The sequence below is a fragment of the Montipora capricornis genome, chromosome 3, assembly GCF_036669925.1.
Source record: "Montipora capricornis isolate CH-2021 chromosome 3, ASM3666992v2, whole genome shotgun sequence".
Classification (NCBI taxonomy): Eukaryota; Metazoa; Cnidaria; class Anthozoa; order Scleractinia; family Acroporidae; genus Montipora; species Montipora capricornis.
In genome coordinates, this window is record NC_090885.1 from 29,591,726 (window position 1) to 29,613,850 (window position 22,125).

General features: G+C 39.3%; 1 protein-coding gene across 1 annotated transcript in view; it reads left to right on the forward strand.

Annotated features, from left to right (window-relative positions):
- The window catches only part of LOC138042835 (sec1 family domain-containing protein 2-like), a 38,828-nt gene extending 21,189 nt beyond the window's left edge, over nt 1–17,639 (forward strand). The window contains exons 6-17 of the mRNA XM_068888865.1: nt 2,248–2,420; nt 2,628–2,724; nt 3,551–3,678; nt 3,813–3,930; nt 6,127–6,212; nt 6,807–6,906; nt 8,045–8,105; nt 9,344–9,443; nt 9,564–9,624; nt 10,665–10,759; nt 12,842–12,974; nt 13,896–17,639. Of these exons, the coding sequence (XP_068744966.1) occupies nt 2,248–2,420; nt 2,628–2,724; nt 3,551–3,678; nt 3,813–3,930; nt 6,127–6,212; nt 6,807–6,906; nt 8,045–8,105; nt 9,344–9,443; nt 9,564–9,624; nt 10,665–10,759; nt 12,842–12,974; nt 13,896–13,985 (1,242 nt within the window). The 3' untranslated portion in view covers nt 13,986–17,639. The remainder of the gene's footprint in view (nt 1–2,247; nt 2,421–2,627; nt 2,725–3,550; nt 3,679–3,812; nt 3,931–6,126; nt 6,213–6,806; nt 6,907–8,044; nt 8,106–9,343; nt 9,444–9,563; nt 9,625–10,664; nt 10,760–12,841; nt 12,975–13,895) is intronic.
- Nucleotides 17,640–22,125: the final 4,486 nt, after the last annotated feature.

Sequence of the window (22,125 nt, forward strand, 5' to 3'; positions counted from 1 at the left end):
ACCCTCAATTTGGCTAACACTAGGCCTAAAGTTGGTTTTTTGAGTTTCCTCAAGCGAAGTTCAAGTCTTCTGTTCGCTACAACTTGTTTCAAAGAGAAAGTTGGGTGAGCCGCCATATTTAACTGAGTAACCACGTTCCACGTGTGGCTGCACATCTTCATTTCCTGTCAGATGTATATATTGTCCCTGTGATGCACTAGGCCTAAAAACAAACTTTAGGCCTAGGGTTAGCCAAATTGAGGGCTTTGGGTTACTTTTTTTTAGTTTTCAGGGTCTGAGACACCCCCGACATTTGCTATTTGTCATAAATGCAATGTTAAATCTCTCTATTAACCCACTGACTCCTAGAAGCAGGACTTAATAGATTTTACTCTGTCTAACGCCAGATGATTTTACGCGTCATTGCGGGTTGGCAGTTCAGGTGTCAATGGGTTAACATTTTACAAGTCTTAACAACTGGCCCATGTTGCTATGTTGCCATTCAGGAGATCAGTTTCTTTCTTATTCTTATTTCTTGTTCTGAGATCTCATTGAATATAACCCTTGAACCTTTGTGCATGTTTCAGATGTTTGCATTTGGTCTGAATAGTTTGTTTGAGATGTTAGAGGTGAATGAGGATTGTTATGGTGTGGGCTTTCTCAGCAAGGTCATTGCTACAGAACTTGCAAACTTGCCAGCCGCAAGAATGAGAAGAAAGGTAGATTGCTTATTAGATTAACATTTTTATCATTTTTATCTGAGAGTCTAGGATTGAAGCATAATTAAGCAATAGGGGACGTTTTCTGTGTTTCCATAGCCTTATCTAAACATGATGGGGAGTTGGGAGAATTCAACCTGAGACGCAGTCGAGGGTTTGCATAACTCTCTCGAATTCTCCCAACTCCCCCGCATGTTTAGATGAGGCTATGGAAAGAGGGAAAAAAGTCCTCTATTGCTTTTATAAAATGTTTCTCAAAGATAATTCTGCCCAATCAAGAAATGAAGGAAAATGCTGGTTTTTTTAGTTCTTGATTGAAACAGATTTTCTTGACACACGCTCATATTTCCTACCAACCAATCAAAACGCGCGTCTGACAATACATAACCAATCAAAGTTTCATCGCATTGTTTCATACTCTCATCTAAACACAGCTATTGACCAATGAGAGTGTGTGTACTATCCTAATTATTTTATAATGGGCTACAGGGCACACCCTTTATGGACGACAAAACAGGGTTTCCCTTTAAGTGCACCTAACTTTAAGATTTTTACTTTAGCAAAAGTTTAATACCAAACAGACATTTTACCTTTGCTTCTCTAGATTTTACTATTTAAAGGGTATGTAAGAGAACGATGCTGGTAATCATTTGTCCCATGGCTGTGGCAGTGAGAGGCGTGGGCCTATTCCTTTGATGACATCATGAACTACTTTACATTGTAGTTTTGAAAGAACTTAAAATGGCGATGTTAATTAGTTCTTGACGTCATTGAAGGAATAGACCCATACTTCTCACTAGCTCAGCCATGGGATAAATCAATGCCAGCTTTGTAACTCTCTCATACCTCATTAGGCCTATTTAAAGTAAAATCTAGAGAAGCAAAGGTAAAATACATGTTAGACATTACACTTTGGCAAAAGAAAATGCTTTGAGGTTACATGTAGGTGCACTTTACCGTGAAACCGGTTGTTCATTTGCGCGCCACTTTGCAAGTTCAAAGCTCAACTTGCTGCCTTTCTTCAAAGAAATTAATCATTTCAAATCTATTTGAAGCCCAGGCGCCTTCCAAAATACTAAAGTTATCAATTACAAACCGCCTATGGAAAAGGTTCACAATCTAATTACAGTTGGAGGCATACCACTGGACTTCATGTGTGTGGGTACGTTGTGAAATTTGAAACCTCACCTTTCTAGGAGCAAAGTGCCAATCAAAAATGCAACATTGCATGACAATGTTGCAAAGTGGTGCACAAACGAACAACCGGTTTCACTGTAATTCCAACCACAGGTATAGCGGTTAGAGTTAGGACTGCTTGACGCTGGAAGGACAATATTATTTGTGACCATCTTAAATGAATTTGGGAACTGTGAGCACCCTCAACTTCAACACAATTTATATGGAATTCATTCAAGTCTCTGTAGATTTCCAAATTCTAGGGCTTGATTTTTTGGTTCAGGTTTCCGTTTTTTTGCTTTCTGTCCCAAGGCATGTCTCTTATTTTCTGCTACGTAACCCTCAAAAAGAAAATTGGTCATATTTCTTTTAGAGTGCAAGTAGCCGGGCATCTCTGATTTTGATTGACAGGACACTTGATCTAGTGGGTCCATCTGGGCACTCTTTCGACACTCTTGCAGACAAAATCATCCAGTTACTTCCACGATTAGCACAACACAACAGTGATGTTGCTGTGGACATGTCACCTCTCTGTTCCAATGGCAGGTATGTAATGTGCTGTTATTGTTTCCACAATACACTTTAATTCACAATAATAATATTTTCAGTGCTTCTGGGAAATAGTTCTAAAAAAAGAAGGTGCATTTCTTTTAGTTTGCTCAAAAAAACCTCAATTTGCTGGAAGCTAGCTTTGTCTGATGTTTGTCTTTCTTGTGATTGTTTTTCACTAATATTCTCTTTCATGTGTTCCAGTTCTACTCCTCAGACTGTAGCACCCGGTTGCCTAGCTCACCCAAGAGATCCTCCTACCCAGGCTCTTCTCTGTTCTATGATAACCAAGAGGCAAAAGGTAATAATGAATGACACACTTGTGGCTCTGTGGGATGTGTATTGGACTATCACACTGGAGACTGCTGGTTCAAAGTACATGTACAGTACAAACTGTATCTTCTAATTACTTGATCTGTCTCCTAGTGTAGTCTGCCCATATCCTGTTAGTCTAAGAACAAGTTCCAATGGATTGTCATAAAATCAAAACCAAAGTAATAGGTAGAGACAATCTGGTAAACCAATCAAAACTCAAAGTAATTACACATAGCTAATACAAAGCACGGGAAAATGTTCACACATGAGCCACGAGTGGTTTTGGTTTCAACCAATCTCGGAGTGAATTAATCATAACCCAAAGCAATTCGCTAATTACTTTCGACACTCAATTGAAAACTGCTCTAATTTTATTAATCACGTACTATAAATTGGTTTTTTTTTGTATTATGTAATGTGTTAGTTATATATTAACCTATTTGCACTTTACTTTCTTTTGTTTTTTATAAAAATATGTGTACCTGTTCATGTCGATTAATTGCCCGTGGCATTGACCAACTTGAAAGCTTAAGCTACGTTGGTCACTGTGCACACTTTGCTTAACTCATCACTTGTGTAATTTACTTTAGTTGCTGTTTTATCTGTTTACTCTTGTAATGTAGTTTAATGTAGAAGCATTATTTTGTAAATAGTGCAAAAGAATAAAAACTGAAACTAAAAATTGAAACTGTGGACCAACACTAGTGGTTTTAACCAGTTGCCTCCTTTGAGGGCTACTCGTAGATTTTACTCTGTCCAATATTTGATTATTCTTGTGTTATAAATAAAGTACTTTTTTTCTTGAAATGAAGGAAAGTTTGATGGACCTCTCAAGGCATCTTCAGGAAGCTTTGACCAGAGAATCTATGACAGAAAAGAGCCAAAGGATGCCGAGCAAAATATCTGCTGAACAGCTCAAACTGATGTCAGAACATTTCAGGTGAATACTTATTGATGTAATTAACCCAGTGACTCCTACCACTGAGACTTACCGGTGTCAAAATCATATTGGAAGTGTCTTTGTGAATTGGTACAAAAACATATATACGGCTCCTTTTATCGTTATAATTGCAGAGGTCAGCCAAAATGCTTGAAACGACATGGGGCTTTACTACAACTTGTTAGAGCAACAATAATGGCATTGAAGAGTGAACACACTTCACAGATGGACCATTTACAAGCAATAGAAAAAGTGAGTTGTGTTTGTACAGTACATGGGGTTTATATAATCAAACTGGATTGTGAAGATGCAAACTTTTTTTTCCAGTGGTGAATATCCTTTTTTCACTTTTATAAAACAGGAAAAAGGGCAATATTGATATTACGGAGAACATAAAGGCAGGGCCATGCTTTGAAGGGGAAAAACTCACACTTTGTCTGCATGGTACAACATTACAACATTCCGCCTCCATATACATGTACTACTACTACTACTACTACTACTACTACTACTAATAATAATAATAATTTAATAATAATAATAATTTAATAATAATAATAATAATAATAATAATAATAATAATAATAATACTCATCATCATCAGCATTTGAGAATTATGATAAGTTGCAGTCATGTTCATGTTTTTCTAGGGAAGGAAAAAAATTATGTCAGTGCCTCGCAAAGATCTTGCACCTTACTGCAGGACTGAGTTCTTCAGTTCTTCTGTATATTATTATTGATTAAGCTAAGTTAGCTAAATAGTTGCTAGTACATGTACTGCTTCACTTACCGGTAGTCCCAAAATCACTGCTGTTTTATTTCATTGCAATTGAGCATGAAGTTTTGCTGATATTTCGTCTGCTCAAAATTTCGCCTGGCTCAATTTTGTGAAATTTGCTGATATTTCGTTGTATTTAGCGCAAATTTTCATCAATATTTTGCTAAGTTGGAAATTCGCTTCTTCGAATTTTCATTGCCCTGTTTGAAATTTCGCATGCCAAATGTGCAAAATTTCCACCAAAATTCAACAAATTTTAATGAGAACAAAGCACAAATTTTGACAAAATTCGCTCTCAATTGCACATGAATTAATGAGACATACTTAACATGCTCGCTGTACATGTTAATTTAAACCTACAGTATGACCCTTGATTCATTTGATAAATTAGTCACTCCTGCATTTTTTTTCTATAGTCACTTGAAAATGGGGTCATGGAAACATTAACAATATTGTGTTAAACTTATCATTATTATGCTTATCTTTATTTTTAAATGTTTATAAAAATTTAACTTATTGTGAATACTACTACAGTCTACTACTACTACTACTAATACTACAGTCTACTACTACTGCTACTACTACTACTACTACTACTTCGACTACCACTACTACCACTACTAAGTACTACTACTACTACTACTACTACTACTACTACTACTACTACTACTACTACTACTACTACTACTACTACTACTACTACTACTACTACTACTACTACTACTACTACTACTACTACTACTTCGACTACCACTACCACTACTACTACTACTACTACTACTTCTACTTTGACTACTACTACTACTTTTACTACTACTACTTTTACTACTACTACTACTACTACTACTACTACTACTACTACTACTACTACTACTACTACTACTACTACTACTACTACTACTACTACTACTACCACTACTACCACTACTACTACCACTACTACTACTACCGCTACTACTACTACTACTACTACTACTACTACTACTACCACCACCACTACTACTACTACTACTACTACTACTACTACTACTTCGACTACTACTACTACTACTACTACTACTACTACTACTACTACTACTACTACTACTACTACTACTGCTGCTGCTGCTGCTGCTGCTGCTGCTGCTGCTACTACTACTACTACTACTACTACTATTACTACTACTACTACTACTACTACTACTACTACTACTACTACTACCACTACTACCACTACTACTACCACTACTACTACTACCGCTACTACTACTACTACTACTACTACTACTACCACCACCACTACTACTACTACTACTACTACTACTACTACTACTACTACTACTACTACTACTTCGACTACTACTACTACTACTACTACTACTACTACTACTACTGCTGCTGCTGCTGCTGCTGCTGCTGCTGCTGCTACTACTACTACTACTACTTCGACTACTACTACTACTACCACTACTACTACTACTACTACTACTACTACTACTACTTCGACTACTACTACTACCACTACTACTACTACTACTACTACTACTACTACTACTACTACTACCACCACCACCACCACTAATAATAATAATAATAATAATAATAATAATAATAATAATAGCAATAATGCCATTATTATTATTAGTTCTGTTAAGGACGTAGTAATATTTCTAAACTGTGTTTATTCTTAGGGTTTAATTCTTCAGATTGGAGAGCATGGTGCACAAAGTGCTTTATCTCAAGTGATGACTGCATTGCAAGCTGATAATCAACAAAAGTATGTATCTGGGTCTGGCTTCTTCATAGGTGTCACTAGCTGTTAAAATCAAAGTAATCATGAAACAAGAATGCTTATCCTTCTCCTCTCCCCCTCCCCTTCGCTTGCTTTTTGAGTGGCCATTTACATTCAAACTATCACTGGAAAGTCAACCCCAAGGGAAAAAGGCTTCTAAAATTCACCAAAACAAGGCTATAGGAAGGGATGAAACCGGGACTGGATAGATCAGTGCCATCAGTTACAGCCTAAGTGCTTGAGTCCCAGAAATATTAAGTCAAAACTTCTCCGAGTTTAGGTTGTTAACTGTCATTTAACACCTGAGTCGCACATGGAGGTTGGGTGGCCAGGAATGCGAGGGCTGGCTTTGCTAATCCCAAACCCGAGTAGGTAGAACACCCAAGAACTTGCCCCACCTCCAACCCAGCCCGAGCCCTAGCAGAAGCACCCATCACACATCGCACTGAAGTGGAAGAACAGCAAGTACACTGTAAATGGGATTATTCTTCCTTCCCTGGTATAATGTGGGTTGATAATTTGCTATTAAATTTTACTTGAATATAACCCTATTATAGTGTCTGATTGATTTTTCTTTAGGTTTGTCGATGTGGAGCATGTTCTTTTGGTATTAATTTACCTGTATTCATTAACTGGCCAGGAATGTTACAATTCCCCCATAGAAGAGGAGCAGATTAAAGTATGTGGTTATGTTCATTTGAAGTCTAAAAACCCTTCTATCTTTGTTTATCTGCTGCTTCAGTGCAATAAGTGTAGTAACAGTCATGTTCTCTGCTCAGGTAACCCAAGGCTGCCACAGCTTACCAGTTATGTTACATACTATATTATACAAGGATATGAATCATCTGTGTATGAGCAGTAATGTTAAGTGTCTCTGAACACTTTTTTGGAGTCTACATACATATAAAGAGTAATTTTAAAGGGTTGTGAGTTCGTAAATGGTAAAAAAAAAAACAGATTTGCTGCTATTTTGGATTTTGTTGGGAAACAAGGGAATTTGGGTTGCATGACTCCTGGCATACAGATAACAATAATAATTGGTTCAAACTTGAATCTAAGTGATGAACTTGTTATTTGAATGCATCGGTTTCTTCAAATAGGTGTGCAACAAAACTATAGTCTTTGCCTGTTTTTTGCATATGTTGTCTAGTTTTTTAATGTGTTCAGTTGACAAAATGCAAAACATTGATAAAGGCACTTGAAATTTTTTAACTTTGAAAACAGTCTGAAGAAAAATCTCGCCAGGACTTTCTTTAAACAGGGGCACCCAACGTCAATTTTAGGAAAATATCTTTTCGGAAGACGATTCGAGATCTAGAATTTTCGGATCATTTGTTGTCAAATTTCTTGCCTGCCTGCCTGTCCTAGGATTTTCGAACATCTAAAAAATGGTATAAATGCCCATTTTAAACGGATTTTTACCCCAAAAAGGTCACCCAGAATTTTCGGGAGCCTTTTTTCTGGCTGAAATTTTCGAAAAGGTAAGTTTTGATCCCTATAATTTTCGGATCACTAGACTTTCAACTAGGAAATCCGAACAGATGAAAAATTTTTAGGGGATAAAAATATGCGTATATCTACCGTTTAAATACTAAAATATGTTTAACAAAGCTATGTTTAAGTGGTTTGGAACCATGGTCTCGTTGGGTGCCCCTGTTTAAAGAATTAATGGTGCAATCCTATGAGTAAATGACTAGTTCATGAAAGCGGAGTGCTAAGCAAAGATGTACACCACTAATACTACTACAGCATTAAATAGGCATGATTTAATCTTAACAAACCTCTGTCAACTGATCACTGTATTTTGGTACCCGCAGAACATGATGATAGAGAGTCTACTTAGCGGAGACCTGAAATGCAGCAGTGAGTCGTTTTTAGGTAAGTTGGATTCTCTGGGCCCACACTTGTGTAGTAATGTACATGATTAGATGCACACCCACTTTTAACACCCAACACAAAGTGTCCCTTTGAGTCCAAGCCTTTACTACCTATTTCCAACAATAAGGTAAGGGTAAAGATTAGCATTATTTTTAGCAAGATTCGCCCGAAGGGAAAGGCGATTCGGCCGATGATATCAATCAATGATACTAACAACCTTAGGACAAGGAACGGGAATGTCGCTTATTAATTTTTCGATTCCTTGCGAAAGATTCCTTATTCATTTTGTTCCGGTTTGATTTTACCCGTTGAACAAAGAAGAGCCTGTTTGCATGCCTGGTAAAGTTAAATTTTCCTTTATTTATTGGTTTCACGTTATGATTGTTGTTGTGCACCAATTTAAGTCAATTAAATATCATCGGGCGAATCATCTGTAGTTTCGGGCGAAACATCCGGCTACCTATGCAGCAGTTAATCTTTACTTAAAGAGCAGCATTTGGGGGACACTTTGTGACGTAAATCGTCTGTATTCCGAGACACGAGTGATGTTGAGGTTGGGGAGAAGAGCAAGGGGACACTTTGTGACGCTTATTGAAATCCGCTTGCATCTAATAAAGGCCATTTCTTTGACATGGAGTGCAATACGGAAGTTGCTATGGAAACACAGCAATTGAGTAATTTTGTTGAGTATACTGATGAATATTAAAACACTACGCCAATTTACTGGAGGGTAGGTGCCGTAAAGGCTGCAAGAGAGGAGGTCAGGAGCACTCTCCTCAGCATCAAGGAGGCCACCATGGCAACCGAGCCACAGTCCGCCTTCCACGGCACCCGTCAACACATCACTGTGTGGAATATATACTTACCCTAAAACATGGATGGGAGGGAGGGAAAAGCAAGCGAGTAATGAACAAGATGACTCAAGCCAAATCACATGGCAATGCCCCTGCAAACCTCCCTGGAGTCCCCGCTGCATTGGCTTGGTATAAACTTTGCTAAAATGATATTTAGCATCATAAAAATCGTGTGTACTTGGATCCAGTCGAAAAGCGGCATGTTTGTTCACCCTATTTGCACTTTTCCTCCGGAATTCCTAGCCACATATTCGATCTCTTTTGAAATTCACACTTATCCTAGTTATTGTTAGTTTAACTTAGTTTATTTTTCAACCATTCCAAAATTGTTCAGCTGCACTCCAGAAGAATCTAATAATTGTTATATATGTTTTGTATTTTTAGGACCAGAGCTGTTGGAGAAGACTGTAAGAAGTAGGATCTCCGATGCGTTTGAGAAAGTACGGGGCGTGAACTTGGCAAGGGACGAACTTCAAATGTTTAGGTATCTGCAGACGTATGTTTTAAGGCGTCGTCTCTTAAATGCTTTCATAGCGGCATGATCAATATTTTCCCATTGTGTTGTTGCAGTAATTTAAGGTTCTTTATATCGATTGCTTTTTAGGGATGTATTTCAGCAGGGAACAGCCCTGAAACCATCGCATTATCAACCATTGGTCAAACAGGTAATTGTTATCCGATTGGTACTTTGTAAGCGATAAGAATGTACGGCGAGATTTTTTTAGCCAATCAACTAGCGGAGTGATGCAAAAGCATTCAATCAAACACTGAAACCAATTTGTGCAGGTGCCTTTTTTCCCGCCCTTGGTGTCTGTTGCATGGTTTGAGACGGTGTTTTGTTCATTTGCTGGTTGAAGTTATTCCTTTAATTTTAATTTCGCTACCCGCACAAACGTTTTGGTAACAGTAAACTCAAATTTTCCCAACTTAGATATTATTTTTAGGTCCAACTGGCACTGGCCAATTTGCTCGCCCGATTTTGAGGTGCACCGCGAAGTGCCCCGCAAGTCACAGCATATGCTACCTATTTCCAGCAATAAGATAAGAGTCATGGTTAGGGTAAATACAGCTGTGTATCTTCACTTGAATAGCCGCGATTGCTCTATTTAGGACACACAACTTCAAGGGGAGGTCAATCGCTTTTTCTTTTCTTCCCTTGCTCACTCAGTTGCGCTCCATCGGCAACGTACTCTCGTATTTTGAGAAAACTGCACGCAGTCATGTGGTCAACACTCATTGCCATCCCTCGAACTGACATTTCCTGACATTTCATATCTACGTCAAAGAAGCAAACATTTCAATGTGGAGAGAACATTCAGATTAGGCGAGCCAAAGAGTTGAACCCGTATTCCAGTATCCACTAGACTAACGAGACAAGCTCCTGGAAAATAGAATTTTGTAGAGTATTGACATAGTAGTACCCAGCAAAACAAGTAAAAGCTAACCGTCTTCAAAGTGGTTTTTAGACCTAAATACTATAGATCATCGCGGCTTTGCTTAGAAACGCTATTTGTTGTTGAACTAAAGCTCTAATTCTGCCTGTTTTCGTTCTTTTTACACCGATAAGCTTCTCATATTAAGATGGGATATTGCGTCGTGTAATGGTAAGGAAATGTGCAATGTCAGTTTGACGGATAGCCATTAGTGTTGACCCAGTCATGTCTTGGGACGATACTTAAAGGCTTTGCGTTCTTTCATCTGTCAGATTATAGATGGTGTATTTAGCCCCGAGTCTCCTGAGCTACCGGATGTCGAATTCAAGTCTCATGGATTCAAAGATCTCATCAAAACCGGATTTAGGTAAGCATGGAAAGTGGCACTCTGAATAAAAGAGCACGTCAATCAAATCAATAGTCCTGTTTAGTACGATAACCTTTTAAAGGCGTTTTATATTTCAACCTTTCGAGATCAACGTTGTGCACGTGTTGTGGCGTTAACTATTTTCTCGCTTATTGGAGTGTGGCAGCACAAAGTAGAATCTTGAATTGATTTAGTTTTTTTTACATTCACGTAAAATGTTTATACTTCATTTTGGACAGCAGTGATTTCTTTTAGTCATTTCTTTTTCCTTTGATAAAATGTTTAGGGTAAACAGGACACCAAAAAGCCATTTGTTGTTTTTACGATTACATGTGATTACGGTTTCGCACGTACCCTGCGAGCAGTTCGTTTCTCCTACGCTTCCCGAGAGAGAACCCCACTGCGATCAACCGTTTGATTTTCCATCAAGCATGTGCGAAGTACGTCAAACCCCACGTGATGTATTTGACATCACTTCGTCTTATTTCGCGGGAAATCCCTACACAGCAGGCTCGCCCAAACGCAGCAGTTACGTAGCTGAACGCACGCGCAAGCGCCAAAACAAGTTTACTAACTCGTTTTACCGGTTCAAATTTAATTTATTCGTCCTTGGCGCTGGACGGCGGCTCACTCAAAGAAACTAACGGTTGCTCGCAGTGGTTTCTCTCTCGGGAAGCGTAGGAGAAACCAACTGTTTGCAGGGTATTCCGCACGCGATTTCTGTGGCAAACTATCTGCGGATTAAATAGTTGTAAAAACGCTTGGTAGTTCTTTAGAAGCAAGATAAATAGTAATTATTATTGAGGTCGCCGTAAGAAGAATGGAAGTATGGAGTCGAAAGGTCGCGATGTACACCATGGTTGATAACATGGTGAAACAAACAATAAGCCTTTGACATAGCGATATTTCTTGTTTACAAACATTGACGTCACATTTCTTTTGATATTCATATTTGCCAACCACGGAACAAAAGAAGTCATTGTTTCAGCCGCCAGTTAAGTTCTGGTTTGCATATTAATAACAATAGGTGACGTCACGAGAAACATCGCTTTTAGAATCTCTGTAGGGTGGCCAATTTACATTATCAACTCCGTTGATAAAACCAAATTTTTGTATACTACTTCCCCACCGACGCAGCACCATAGTTTCTTTAGAAACTACCCCTTCATTCTATTGCAAGTAAGGTTGCCTCACACTATCTCTATTCTATTTTAAAACGTTGTGGGTTTGCTCACCGTGTAACCGCTGATAGAGATATCATCCCATTTCAGCTAATGTCCGCCTCTTTTCAATACTTTTTCGACAACTATTTGTAACAACGGACAACAGGCAAATATTTTTCATGGAGGGCAAACAGCAAATTTGTATACGTACTTTTGCCGTTTACTATTAACACGGAGCTTATAGGGAACTTGTTGACGGCTACGGCAACAGCAACGCTATAAAACAAGAATAGTATCTGTTAAAAAAAGAAAATTAATCGTGCCCCTAGTGGGTGGCGCATTTTTATAAATCTGCGCCGTGCTCTGCAAACTGGCAACAACGTGAAATAACCAACTTTAATAGCAACTTTATTCGTTTAATTCAATGTAAGGGAAGGATACCAGAGGTTATCCCTATCGAGGGTGTCCGCCCGTAGCTGGATGTAATTGACTAAGAGGCGATTTTGATGAGGGAGGAAAAATCCCCAGAGGAAAGATTGAGATCGACTGTAACTCAGCCCACATACGACCCGAGGCCAGGGTTGAACCCGGGTTACAGAGATGGGAGACGCGGTTGATGACCTCTGAACCACCCTGACGATGATACGGAATCGTTTATTTTTTGTCTGTACTTTATAAACGTTCGCACCAATCCTGTGATCGGACAGTATAACGTGAACAAGGAGGAATAACTTGAATCGCTATATACGCACGATAGCGCTATAGTAAGTTTTTTTTTTGAAGAGGCGTTTTCGTTGCTGAACTCCTTATCCCCTCTAATATGAAAGGAAATATATACTAGGTCAAGGTCTATACCTTTTTCTTTCTGGTTATCACATTGCTGCAACTCTGACTGTTTCCTGTTGTGTTGTCGACACAGTTTATTTATGAATGTGAGCAAGCCTCGACCTAACGACCATCCATTGTTGGTGTTGTTTGTCGTCGGAGGAATCACGTGTTCTGAAGTTTACCAAATACGGGAAGCACTTGCGGCGTATCACCCCAACACACAGGTAAAAGCGCGAATAGAGTCTTGTTTGGTCCTTTTTCCGCCCTCAAATGCGAGGACGTCATTAACGGTTGGCAATCTTCCGCCAAGTATATAGGCAGGGGTGGCGGAACCTGATTGGGATTATGGAGTTGTTGCATATGGAGGAGGAAGGGTAATTTATTATTCGGAGGGAGAGGCGATAAAAACTGTGTATTTTCCCGTCTGCACGGATGAGGCGTAAGGTGTCAGTAGTCGCCACTTCCAGCAACATATTTCTACTCCGCCCCCAACCGAGAAAAAGAAAAAGGATGCGTTCGAGGTAACTTTTGGTGTAGACCTTCCACATTCTGTTTTGATACCGTTGCCAACCGTAATTGTTTCAAATTTGCGACTGCGGGATTCCCTGGTTCGCGGAGCATATGATTTGGAATCGGCGGTAGGTCGTTATTCTAGGTGCTGACTAAAGGGTCCCTGCTTCCAACCTCGTTCTAGGGTTTTTCATCTTTCCGTGCTCTCTCTGGGGTAGGGAGATGAAAGACCCTAGGAAGAGGTTGTGCTGCTTCTTGGGACAAGAAAACCGCGTATTGAGATTGCAGATCGAAATTTTTTTCCACGTACACATATGTGAAGGTCACTGTGTCTCAGGAAGGGACATTTTATTATTTATGAATACTGAAGTTTTCCCGGTTGCGAGATGTTCCATTGTAAATTTAAAGCTTATTTGTTCAAATTGTCACCGGAAGCCCGCACTCCCGAACTCCCCCGGCTGAAAGAAGTGAGGGACTATTTCCTTCCGTAAACGGTGGATGCCATGCTTAGTGACCAAGCATGTGATCAATGTTGCCCATAGTTGTTGGCAATTTTGTCGATGAGGTCATTGGCATTGAAGCTTTTCTGGAAAGTATTTGCCTTAGTGATAATTTTTTTTTCGATCCTTGTTTAGCTTTTAATCGGCAGCACAAGGCTCTTGAAAGCAGATGACTTGTTTAACTTGATATTCCTTCAAGACAATCTCTTCCCTGCTCTCCACTAACTGGTGCAACCAAGTAGAGGACTCAGCGATTTTGTGCCTTTAATGTTTGCTCTTTGGAGCTGTCTCGCGTTTCCCTGTCTGTCTAACTGGTCAAGTGAAAAACGGTGGGAAAGTGTTTAGACGAAGACTCGAACTTTCCGAACCGAAGTTAAACAAACGAATCCAGAGAGACAGAACTCGCTTTGGCATCGACTGGTAAACCATTTTTGTCAAATTCAACGGGAGATCTCGGCTTATGTGAAGGAAAGAGGACTTGACCCAAGTCTATCTTCGAGACGCTGACCCGAGTTGTGTTGGAAAGAGACACAGGAATCCATGAAATAAGAAACCCGTGAGGTAGAAAAGAGTAAAACTGAAGACACTGTTTATACCCACCCGAGGTATCCCATGTATTTCAAATTATGAACCCCCATCTTTTCGAAGCGCGAGAAATCTTCATATCAAACTTAAGATTAAAATGGATTGAAGCTAGCGACACAAAGTGAGATTGGCTTGGTCAATCAACTGATGACATTGATGTTCGTATCCTCGAATCCGGGCTCTCTTTCTGCTGCTTCCTATTCCTCGACGTCAAAGGAGAAATCGCGAGAGAGAGATCCTGGGTTGAGGTTGAAATTTTTGAAGGAGATTTGTTATCAGTTATTTTGACGAATTCTCGCCGAAAGTTAAGTCAACCTCTCCGTTGCAACCTCGAATCTCGCAAACTTGGTTACTGATTGTTGGACCACCGGCCAAAGCGCGGTGATAAACACAGTGAACTAACACATATTTATGATCTTGACGTTTCGTATGTTCTTAAAAATGCCGTGCTCCACCATCTTTGTCACCGCTATTTGTGCTTAATTCTTATTAGTCTTTTCATTCCCACGATCGAAACGTTCATTCTCCTAACTAGTACCATAGATTTCTCTGTTGGGTTGTCATGAGAATTTGGTATTATATCAAGATCACACCTCTGAATTAGTTGATAATATTCTTCATTCTCAATACCTGTTTGACTGACATCTTATTGAAATTGTGAGGAGAATTTACGTACCGATCTCTCCTGGGAATGAAAGGATTAAACATTAAATGGCCGAAGAACAAGAGTTTATAAAACCACCCTAGTTTTACATGATATTAGAAGCCGTTTGAAGGGAAAAAAGGTTTTTGTGATTAAAAAGGACCCACCCTTCTTGTCTGTGCCACGCGGGCCATGTTAAGTTTCTTTGTGAGATAAAGAGAGAGGGCCTGGGTTCTAGGCGATATGCAGACCACGATTTGCTACAGGATGTTTTCAACCAACCTCTTAGACACACTAATAACAATAGAGAAATGTACAATACACCTTATTCCAAAATGACTGCCATTATAGTATTGTTTTGTTTCCATGCAAATTGGCCCTCATGGGTCAATTTCCATGGAAACAAAAGAATGCTAAAGTGGCGGCTATTTTGGAATAACGTGTATTGCTGATGGACAAACAAAAGAAGCTAATGAGAGCTTTTTTGTTTTCGTCCGCCAGCATGGCGGCGATGACGTCACGTGAAAATCAATTCAAACAAGTTACAAGAAACTATCACAAGCAGTACGTAAAATATATTAAACTTGTTGCGGGTTTAGGAGGCAGTTTGCTTCAAGTAAAAAGCGTACGGCTCCGTTGTCGCTAAGAAGCAGTACTGCCAATAGCAGCGATGCTAATTTCCGTTTCGTCGACGGTCGATGCCATCCATTCTTGGTAACCAAGCCTTTTCTATTCGGTTAGCTTTCAATGAATTGTGAGGGTTAGCTTCATTTAAATATTTTAAAATTGCGATGTTTAGAGTGGTTAACGTTGGCCAATGAATCAAGTCCGACATCGTTCTTCCAAATTATTATTAATTTTTTTTTCTGCAATTGCTTTTTTAAAGTTTTTTTCAACGTTTTTCAAAATTCAAAGTGACATACTTTGCTAATCTAGTCCCTGATTAAGTTTTTTTTTCCTTATTTGCAAACAACAAAGAAAAGTGTCTAAGTGTCGTCCAAATGGCAACGACCGTTTACGAAACGGAAATTTGCAGCAGCGACAGAAAGTCACGGGTTAACATTTTGTCATTTATTCATAAACCAAAAAGTCTCGATCTGCGATGGTAGGAGGCCCGCCAGTTTTCGGTATTCGGCTGATTTAGCAACAGAACGGGAACGTCAGTGGTGACGGCGCGCACAGAAAAAACACCAATGAGAATTCAGAATAGAATAGACTCCACTCTTTTCTTCTCTATTCTAAATTCTCATTGGTAGTTTTGCTGCGCGCGACGTCTCCACTGACGTTCCCGTTCTGTTGCTAAATCAGCCTATTGTCTATTTTTAGAACAGCTACTGATAGATTTTTGCGAGAACAAAACGTAGCGCCATATGCGCGCGCACGATTTTGCACTGCTCGAGCAAAGCACGAGCAATTCCTCGTGCGGCTATTTGGTTACGGACCAATCAGGAGAGTTGGGTCATTTGGCCCAAATCTGATTGGCCATTATTTGGTGGGACCCGTATTCTAAATTTAGATAATTATCCAATATCAAAAATACCATAATACTCTTTGTTCGTCTCTCCAAAATTTGCCATAGCATTATTTCCAGTTTCTCTTGGGACCATTGTAAGTTTCAAGAGAAAATAAAAACAATGCTTATGGAAGGTAACTTTTTAAAGAAACTAAATAATAAGAATTTTTTATATTTTTTCAAGGAAATGTGTGAAAGCCAGCTTCTGAACCTTAATATCAGTTGCAATCCTCTTATTGAAAACAAATTGAGATATTTTAAAACCAACTGGTGAACAAGTAAGATAAGAAATATAAAGTGTCTATTTCCTGTTTCTCAAATGGTGATGGGAGTTTGTTTGTTTGTTTTTTTTTTTCATAACTGTTTTGAACGGGGAGTTTAACTCGCCTATGAAACAATCATCAGCCTTAAATAACACTAATTGTCCATCGAAGGGGCGACTACTTTTTTGATAATATCGTCTTACCGTACCAAGTGCACTTTCAAGAGAAACGAAGAATCAAGAAGAAACAAAATCGATGGTGGGCAGTTTTTGACACTTTGGGAAGAGACATATTAGAAATTATTCTTCTTAATCTAAAGGAATCGTTTCTTCTGAGGAATGTGTAATACCCAGCTTTTACTTTTAGAATATTTTGAAAATCTCTAATTAGAAAAGTAAAAATACAGTTATGAGGGGAGAGGAACGGGTAGGCATATATCTCATCTCCCCATTTTAAACACATTTTTCTTTTTTGGCCGTTTCTCCCTCCTCCCTGATTTTTCACCTTTCTCCCAGATCAGTACTTTGACGGGTTTATGCGACGAAACTACACTTGCAGTCTAAATTCCTTCTGATATTGTGACTTTATTAAAGAACTTCGCTCTTTGAAGACTTTGGATACCTACACACTACTAAATTTAACATGTAGTATCAGCAGAACTTACCTTTGAATGATGTACCCTACCTTTGTGGCCTTGCCAAACTAGTAGACCTTGACCAAAAGATCGTGGGGGTTTGCGTAACACAGTGCCAGAAGGTCAATGTTTGAGAGACAGCTTTAATTGCTGAAAAGATCACAACACGGCACCGTGATCGATGACATGTCGCCGAGAGCGCGATTCCATGGTCAAAAATAAACTTATTTCTTAAGAATAAGTTGCTGTATTGCTGAACATTTCTGAAAACCTAGCGGAAGCACCAAATCGGAAAGCATTACTTGTTTTATTACTGACCGCCTAAACAGACCTAAACACACATGCAGTGCACAGAAGACATGTAGAAAACACTTCGCGCTCACCATTGCCTTGTCCTGTTCCGAAAGCAAATCATAACTAAACGTTAAGTTGACGATTAATCTTTTTGCGCACATTTGATAATTGGTGACCAGAAAAACCCAGATTATTGTCTCTTTCCATTCCAAAGATCCCCAATGTATCCTTAACACGGAATAAAACGTTTATAGTCCTTATCCCAAGCCCTAGACCTTTTTTTTTTTTTTTTGTCATAAGACATATATGTTATTTGCCAGTTGGGAGGCCCGTATAGCGAAAAACTGACAGACCCTTAGCTGGTAAATAACTTATTTTATTTTTTTCCCCTCTCTCTCTCTTCCTCTTTGAAATCACTTTTTTATTTGTTGACTGCTCCATTGCCGGATTAGCATTTATGCGCTAGTGGCAATTATTTTGATTAAAAGATAAAGACTCGCACCGCTCTTGATAGCGAATGCAGTACGGTAAGCGACTTACAAACTGAACGTTTCAAATATATTTTTGTTTGAATTATATTTCCACGCCTCTTGTCTGTTTTGAAACACTTACTTCTGTATGTAAACGGATTCGGTGCCACAAAAAGAAAATTTAAGGTCATTACACAAGCTCCCGTAACCAGTGCTAGGATTCCGGTCTGGTTGGCGGGCAAGATAGAAAAATTCCGCCCTCTCCCAGAGGCAATCAGATCGCAGGATTCGCAGAACTCCGCCCGCTTGCGCACTGAGAAGAAAATGAAAACTTTATCTACAAGGGCCAAAGGGCCCAGGTAAAAAGTGAAAAGGGTTCAGAGCCGGTTAATAACAATCCACTATCAGAACGAAGCGTAAACTAAGCTACAAAGTCCAGATGAGCAAGGCACAAAGTCCAATGAGGAACATACACTAAGAGCATAGCTTAAATCTATAAATAACAATCAACCGTAAATATTAATTACAAGCATACACCAGGTCAACTCCTAAGTATCTGGCTAGAAATTTCCTTCTCACTCTTCCGTCCGGCCGCTCATCAGCCATTTGATAAGGGCGGCCAGTCTTGCGCTTCTCAAGTTGCCTCGATCATGCCCAAAAGGAATTATGGGTAATTGTGTCATTCCACGGATCTTCAGATTCCCATTTCATAGATTTTTTTAAAGTGGCTGGCCACCCAGTCCTACCAGCAAATACAGCATCAACTGAAATTTTCAGCTTTCAAAACTTGCCCAAATTGTATCGGTAGGTTTTGGGATTCATCCATAGAAAGGCCAGAGAGACAATTTCACACGTGAACCGCCATGTTTACAACAAAGCATTTTAGGCGTCCCAGTCTGCATGAAACCATCTCTAACCTCTGTCTCGAGAAGACCAGATACGGTTCTTACGTTACGTTTGTTCCTGTAGAATCAATTGAAATGTAAATTCCTTGTAAAGGCAAGCATCTTGTTTTGTTATGGTACGTATCGGAGAGCCAGAAAGTTTACGCGTGCGCTGACGGAATGTTTGAACAAGAGAGAAAACGCAGTACCTCCGGACATGGCGCCAGAGTGTCGTAACAGACGAGTCATCCCGGGATTTCGGCCCGTTCGATCGCATTCGGACGCAGTTGGCCGTTCGTTGCTTTCAGATATCGATCTTCCTCCCAGGTGAAGGTAACGTACATACTTACATAAATTTTATTTCATCTCGAATTTCAGAGTAACTGCAAGAGCTAATATCTTTGAGACATTACATTTACAGCTAAAATATGACCCTGATCTTTGAATCGCCACAGAAAACACCAAAGGAACACAGAAGGCAGACCTCTTCAAAATGGAAGTCACGTTTGGACGAATACTTACTCGAGCTCTCGCGATTTTCCGATTTGGCCTCTAAATCTCAATTACGGCCAAACAGAATAATTATTTGAAATGGCCAAACAATGAAGAGATAACTGGGCTAGAGTGAGCTCCGAAAATGAAAGCGCGAAAAGGCCATTCAAAATACCGCAAACACCGGAGCGTACGGGCTCAAAATAGTATTACATACCCAGGGTCTACCCAATTTGCTCTCAATCTAATTGTGTCCCGGGTCCTGCGAGGAACAGATCTGTACAGTTTCTTATATTAACATCTATTCATGTTACGTTTTCAAGACATACTTTCCCTGTTTGATGAATTCCTCTACGCGCCTGCAAAAGTTAACTCGGCAAACTGAGTGCTATTTTTCTCGCCTCTCTCATTGAGTTCCATCTTACATCGCGTTTGAGTGACTTAAATAGCCCCTTTTTTTTCAGCCTCGTTTTCGCTTAAAAGCGAGCGGTTTTCTGGGTTTCTAAGCAAAGAAAGACCTTGGAGCAAAGTTTTTGTTGTTTCGAGCACGCGAAAATGGGACTTGAGGAAAACGAATACTATACATAAAAAAGTCGTTTTCTCTACAACGGGAACACTTACTTCGCTGGCTAACCTCGTTTTAAAAGCCACAATCAGCTTTAGACAGTACCAAGGATTTGTGGCTAAATGCTATGATTCCCCTTCAGAATTATGACACCAAGAAAACTGGACAAATCCGGCGATGGGCCTCGAAGCCAACTCTGCAACACAAATTCCTTTCCAGTATACTTTAAGTGAACTGTTTAATCCTACATCCTGACAATAATCCTTTCACTTTGAAAAAGGATCCAAAAAGATGATGCCAATGTAAAATACAAGTCATACTTGCCGTTGTACCGGATGAAAATGCATATGACTTCATGATACATGAAAGGCTCGAAATGTTAACGCACGCGGTAACATTTGGTACGAGGAAAAACACGTGTTACACAACTCATAGGGCATTTTGAGTGAAACAAACTCTGCTCCCTCTAATTGAATCACCTCTGAGGTGAAGTAAGCCTTCTTTAGCCGTTTCACGGTGGTTCCTGTCGGTATAGGTGGCCTTTCCCGTCGGGCAAATTTTTCACATCATAACGCTCAGTTGTCTTTTTACACTTCAAAGCATTACAGTCGTTTCCTTTAGCGGGCATTTACACAAGAGTTTGATGACCGCCTCAGGCAAAAGGACCTAAAGTGCGACTCCTGGATGTCTTCCAAGCTCTCGAAAGTTCCTCTCAAACTGACACTTCACTTAATCGACGCAGAAATCGCATGAGCTATTATCTGAAATATGCTCGCTGGAGATCCTTTAATTCTGATGCTCACTTAAGTTTTACCTTTCGTACATAGAAACGAAAATATTTTAAAAAGCCTTCAACATTCCTCTATTATGGGAACACTTTAGTTTGAAAAAGAAATAGGTCAGAGACTGCGAATTGACGGTTTCTTTACAAAAAATTAAACAGTGAGGTGTAGCATGACTCCAGAACACGTGCTAGACATGTAAGAGAGAGTCGCGCTCAGATCCTTTTTGTTAATGAGATACTGGACTCTGATTTTTAATGAGATACTGGACTTAATGATCTAGTGCGTTAAAAACGGGTTTACTACTTTTGGCCAGTAGAAGTTGGATGGAAAACACATTTGAAAGTGAAAGCAAATTTGAGGTCCTCAAATGGGTTTTCCATTCAACTCGCAGTAGATCATTAATGGCCTTTTTTCAGGTCAGAGTCCAGTCAGTCTCATTAAAAATAGCGATAAATTTCTGTTGCGTTATGGAAAAATGTGTCAATGTACTTATGCTGACGCAAACCAGGTGAGCTTGTGTGGGTAGACGAGAAAAACGGAGGCCCAGAGCTCGTTCTGTATAGAACAGACAAACCACGTAATTCTGATAAATTGCGGTAAATGATACCTCCGACAGATATCACTTTCTAGAAAAAAAAAAAAAAAATACTGCTAGGGTCTTGCCCATTTTTAAAGAAAGATCTTTCTTTTAAGGGCCAGCAAAAAGCTATATGAAGGCCAGCCTAAATATATTAAAGCAAATATAAAACCGCAGAGTAAATATTCCGTTAAAGTTCCTGTTGGTATTTTTATACGAACAAAATAAACATTTATTTGCATGAGGCGAGTTTCTGATTTGAATGAATGAACATAAAAATCAAGAAAAACAGTGACACGATCGTTCAGTAGCTTTGAAGCAGACTTGCGTTGATATCGTTGTTTACACTCAAAGTATAATTAAAGTCACGGTATTAAGAGTCGATGGTTTCATTTTTCGTGCAAACTTCGCACGAAAACCGGAAATAAGAAATGTAAGAGGAAATTGCCATTTATATCAAAAAGGAACAACGAAAGCAAACACTGTGTTTTCTCTTGTTTTCTTTATTTCAATCGTTTAGTTTTTTCTTGCAGGTGATATTTCAATTAAGGTATTGTTTAATTGCAGCACGCGATCAAGTCTTTTGTGTGAATTAACATACAGAGACTCTACAGAGAGTAGCGGGAATCGCTAGTCACAAAAAGCAGCTTGTGACGTCAC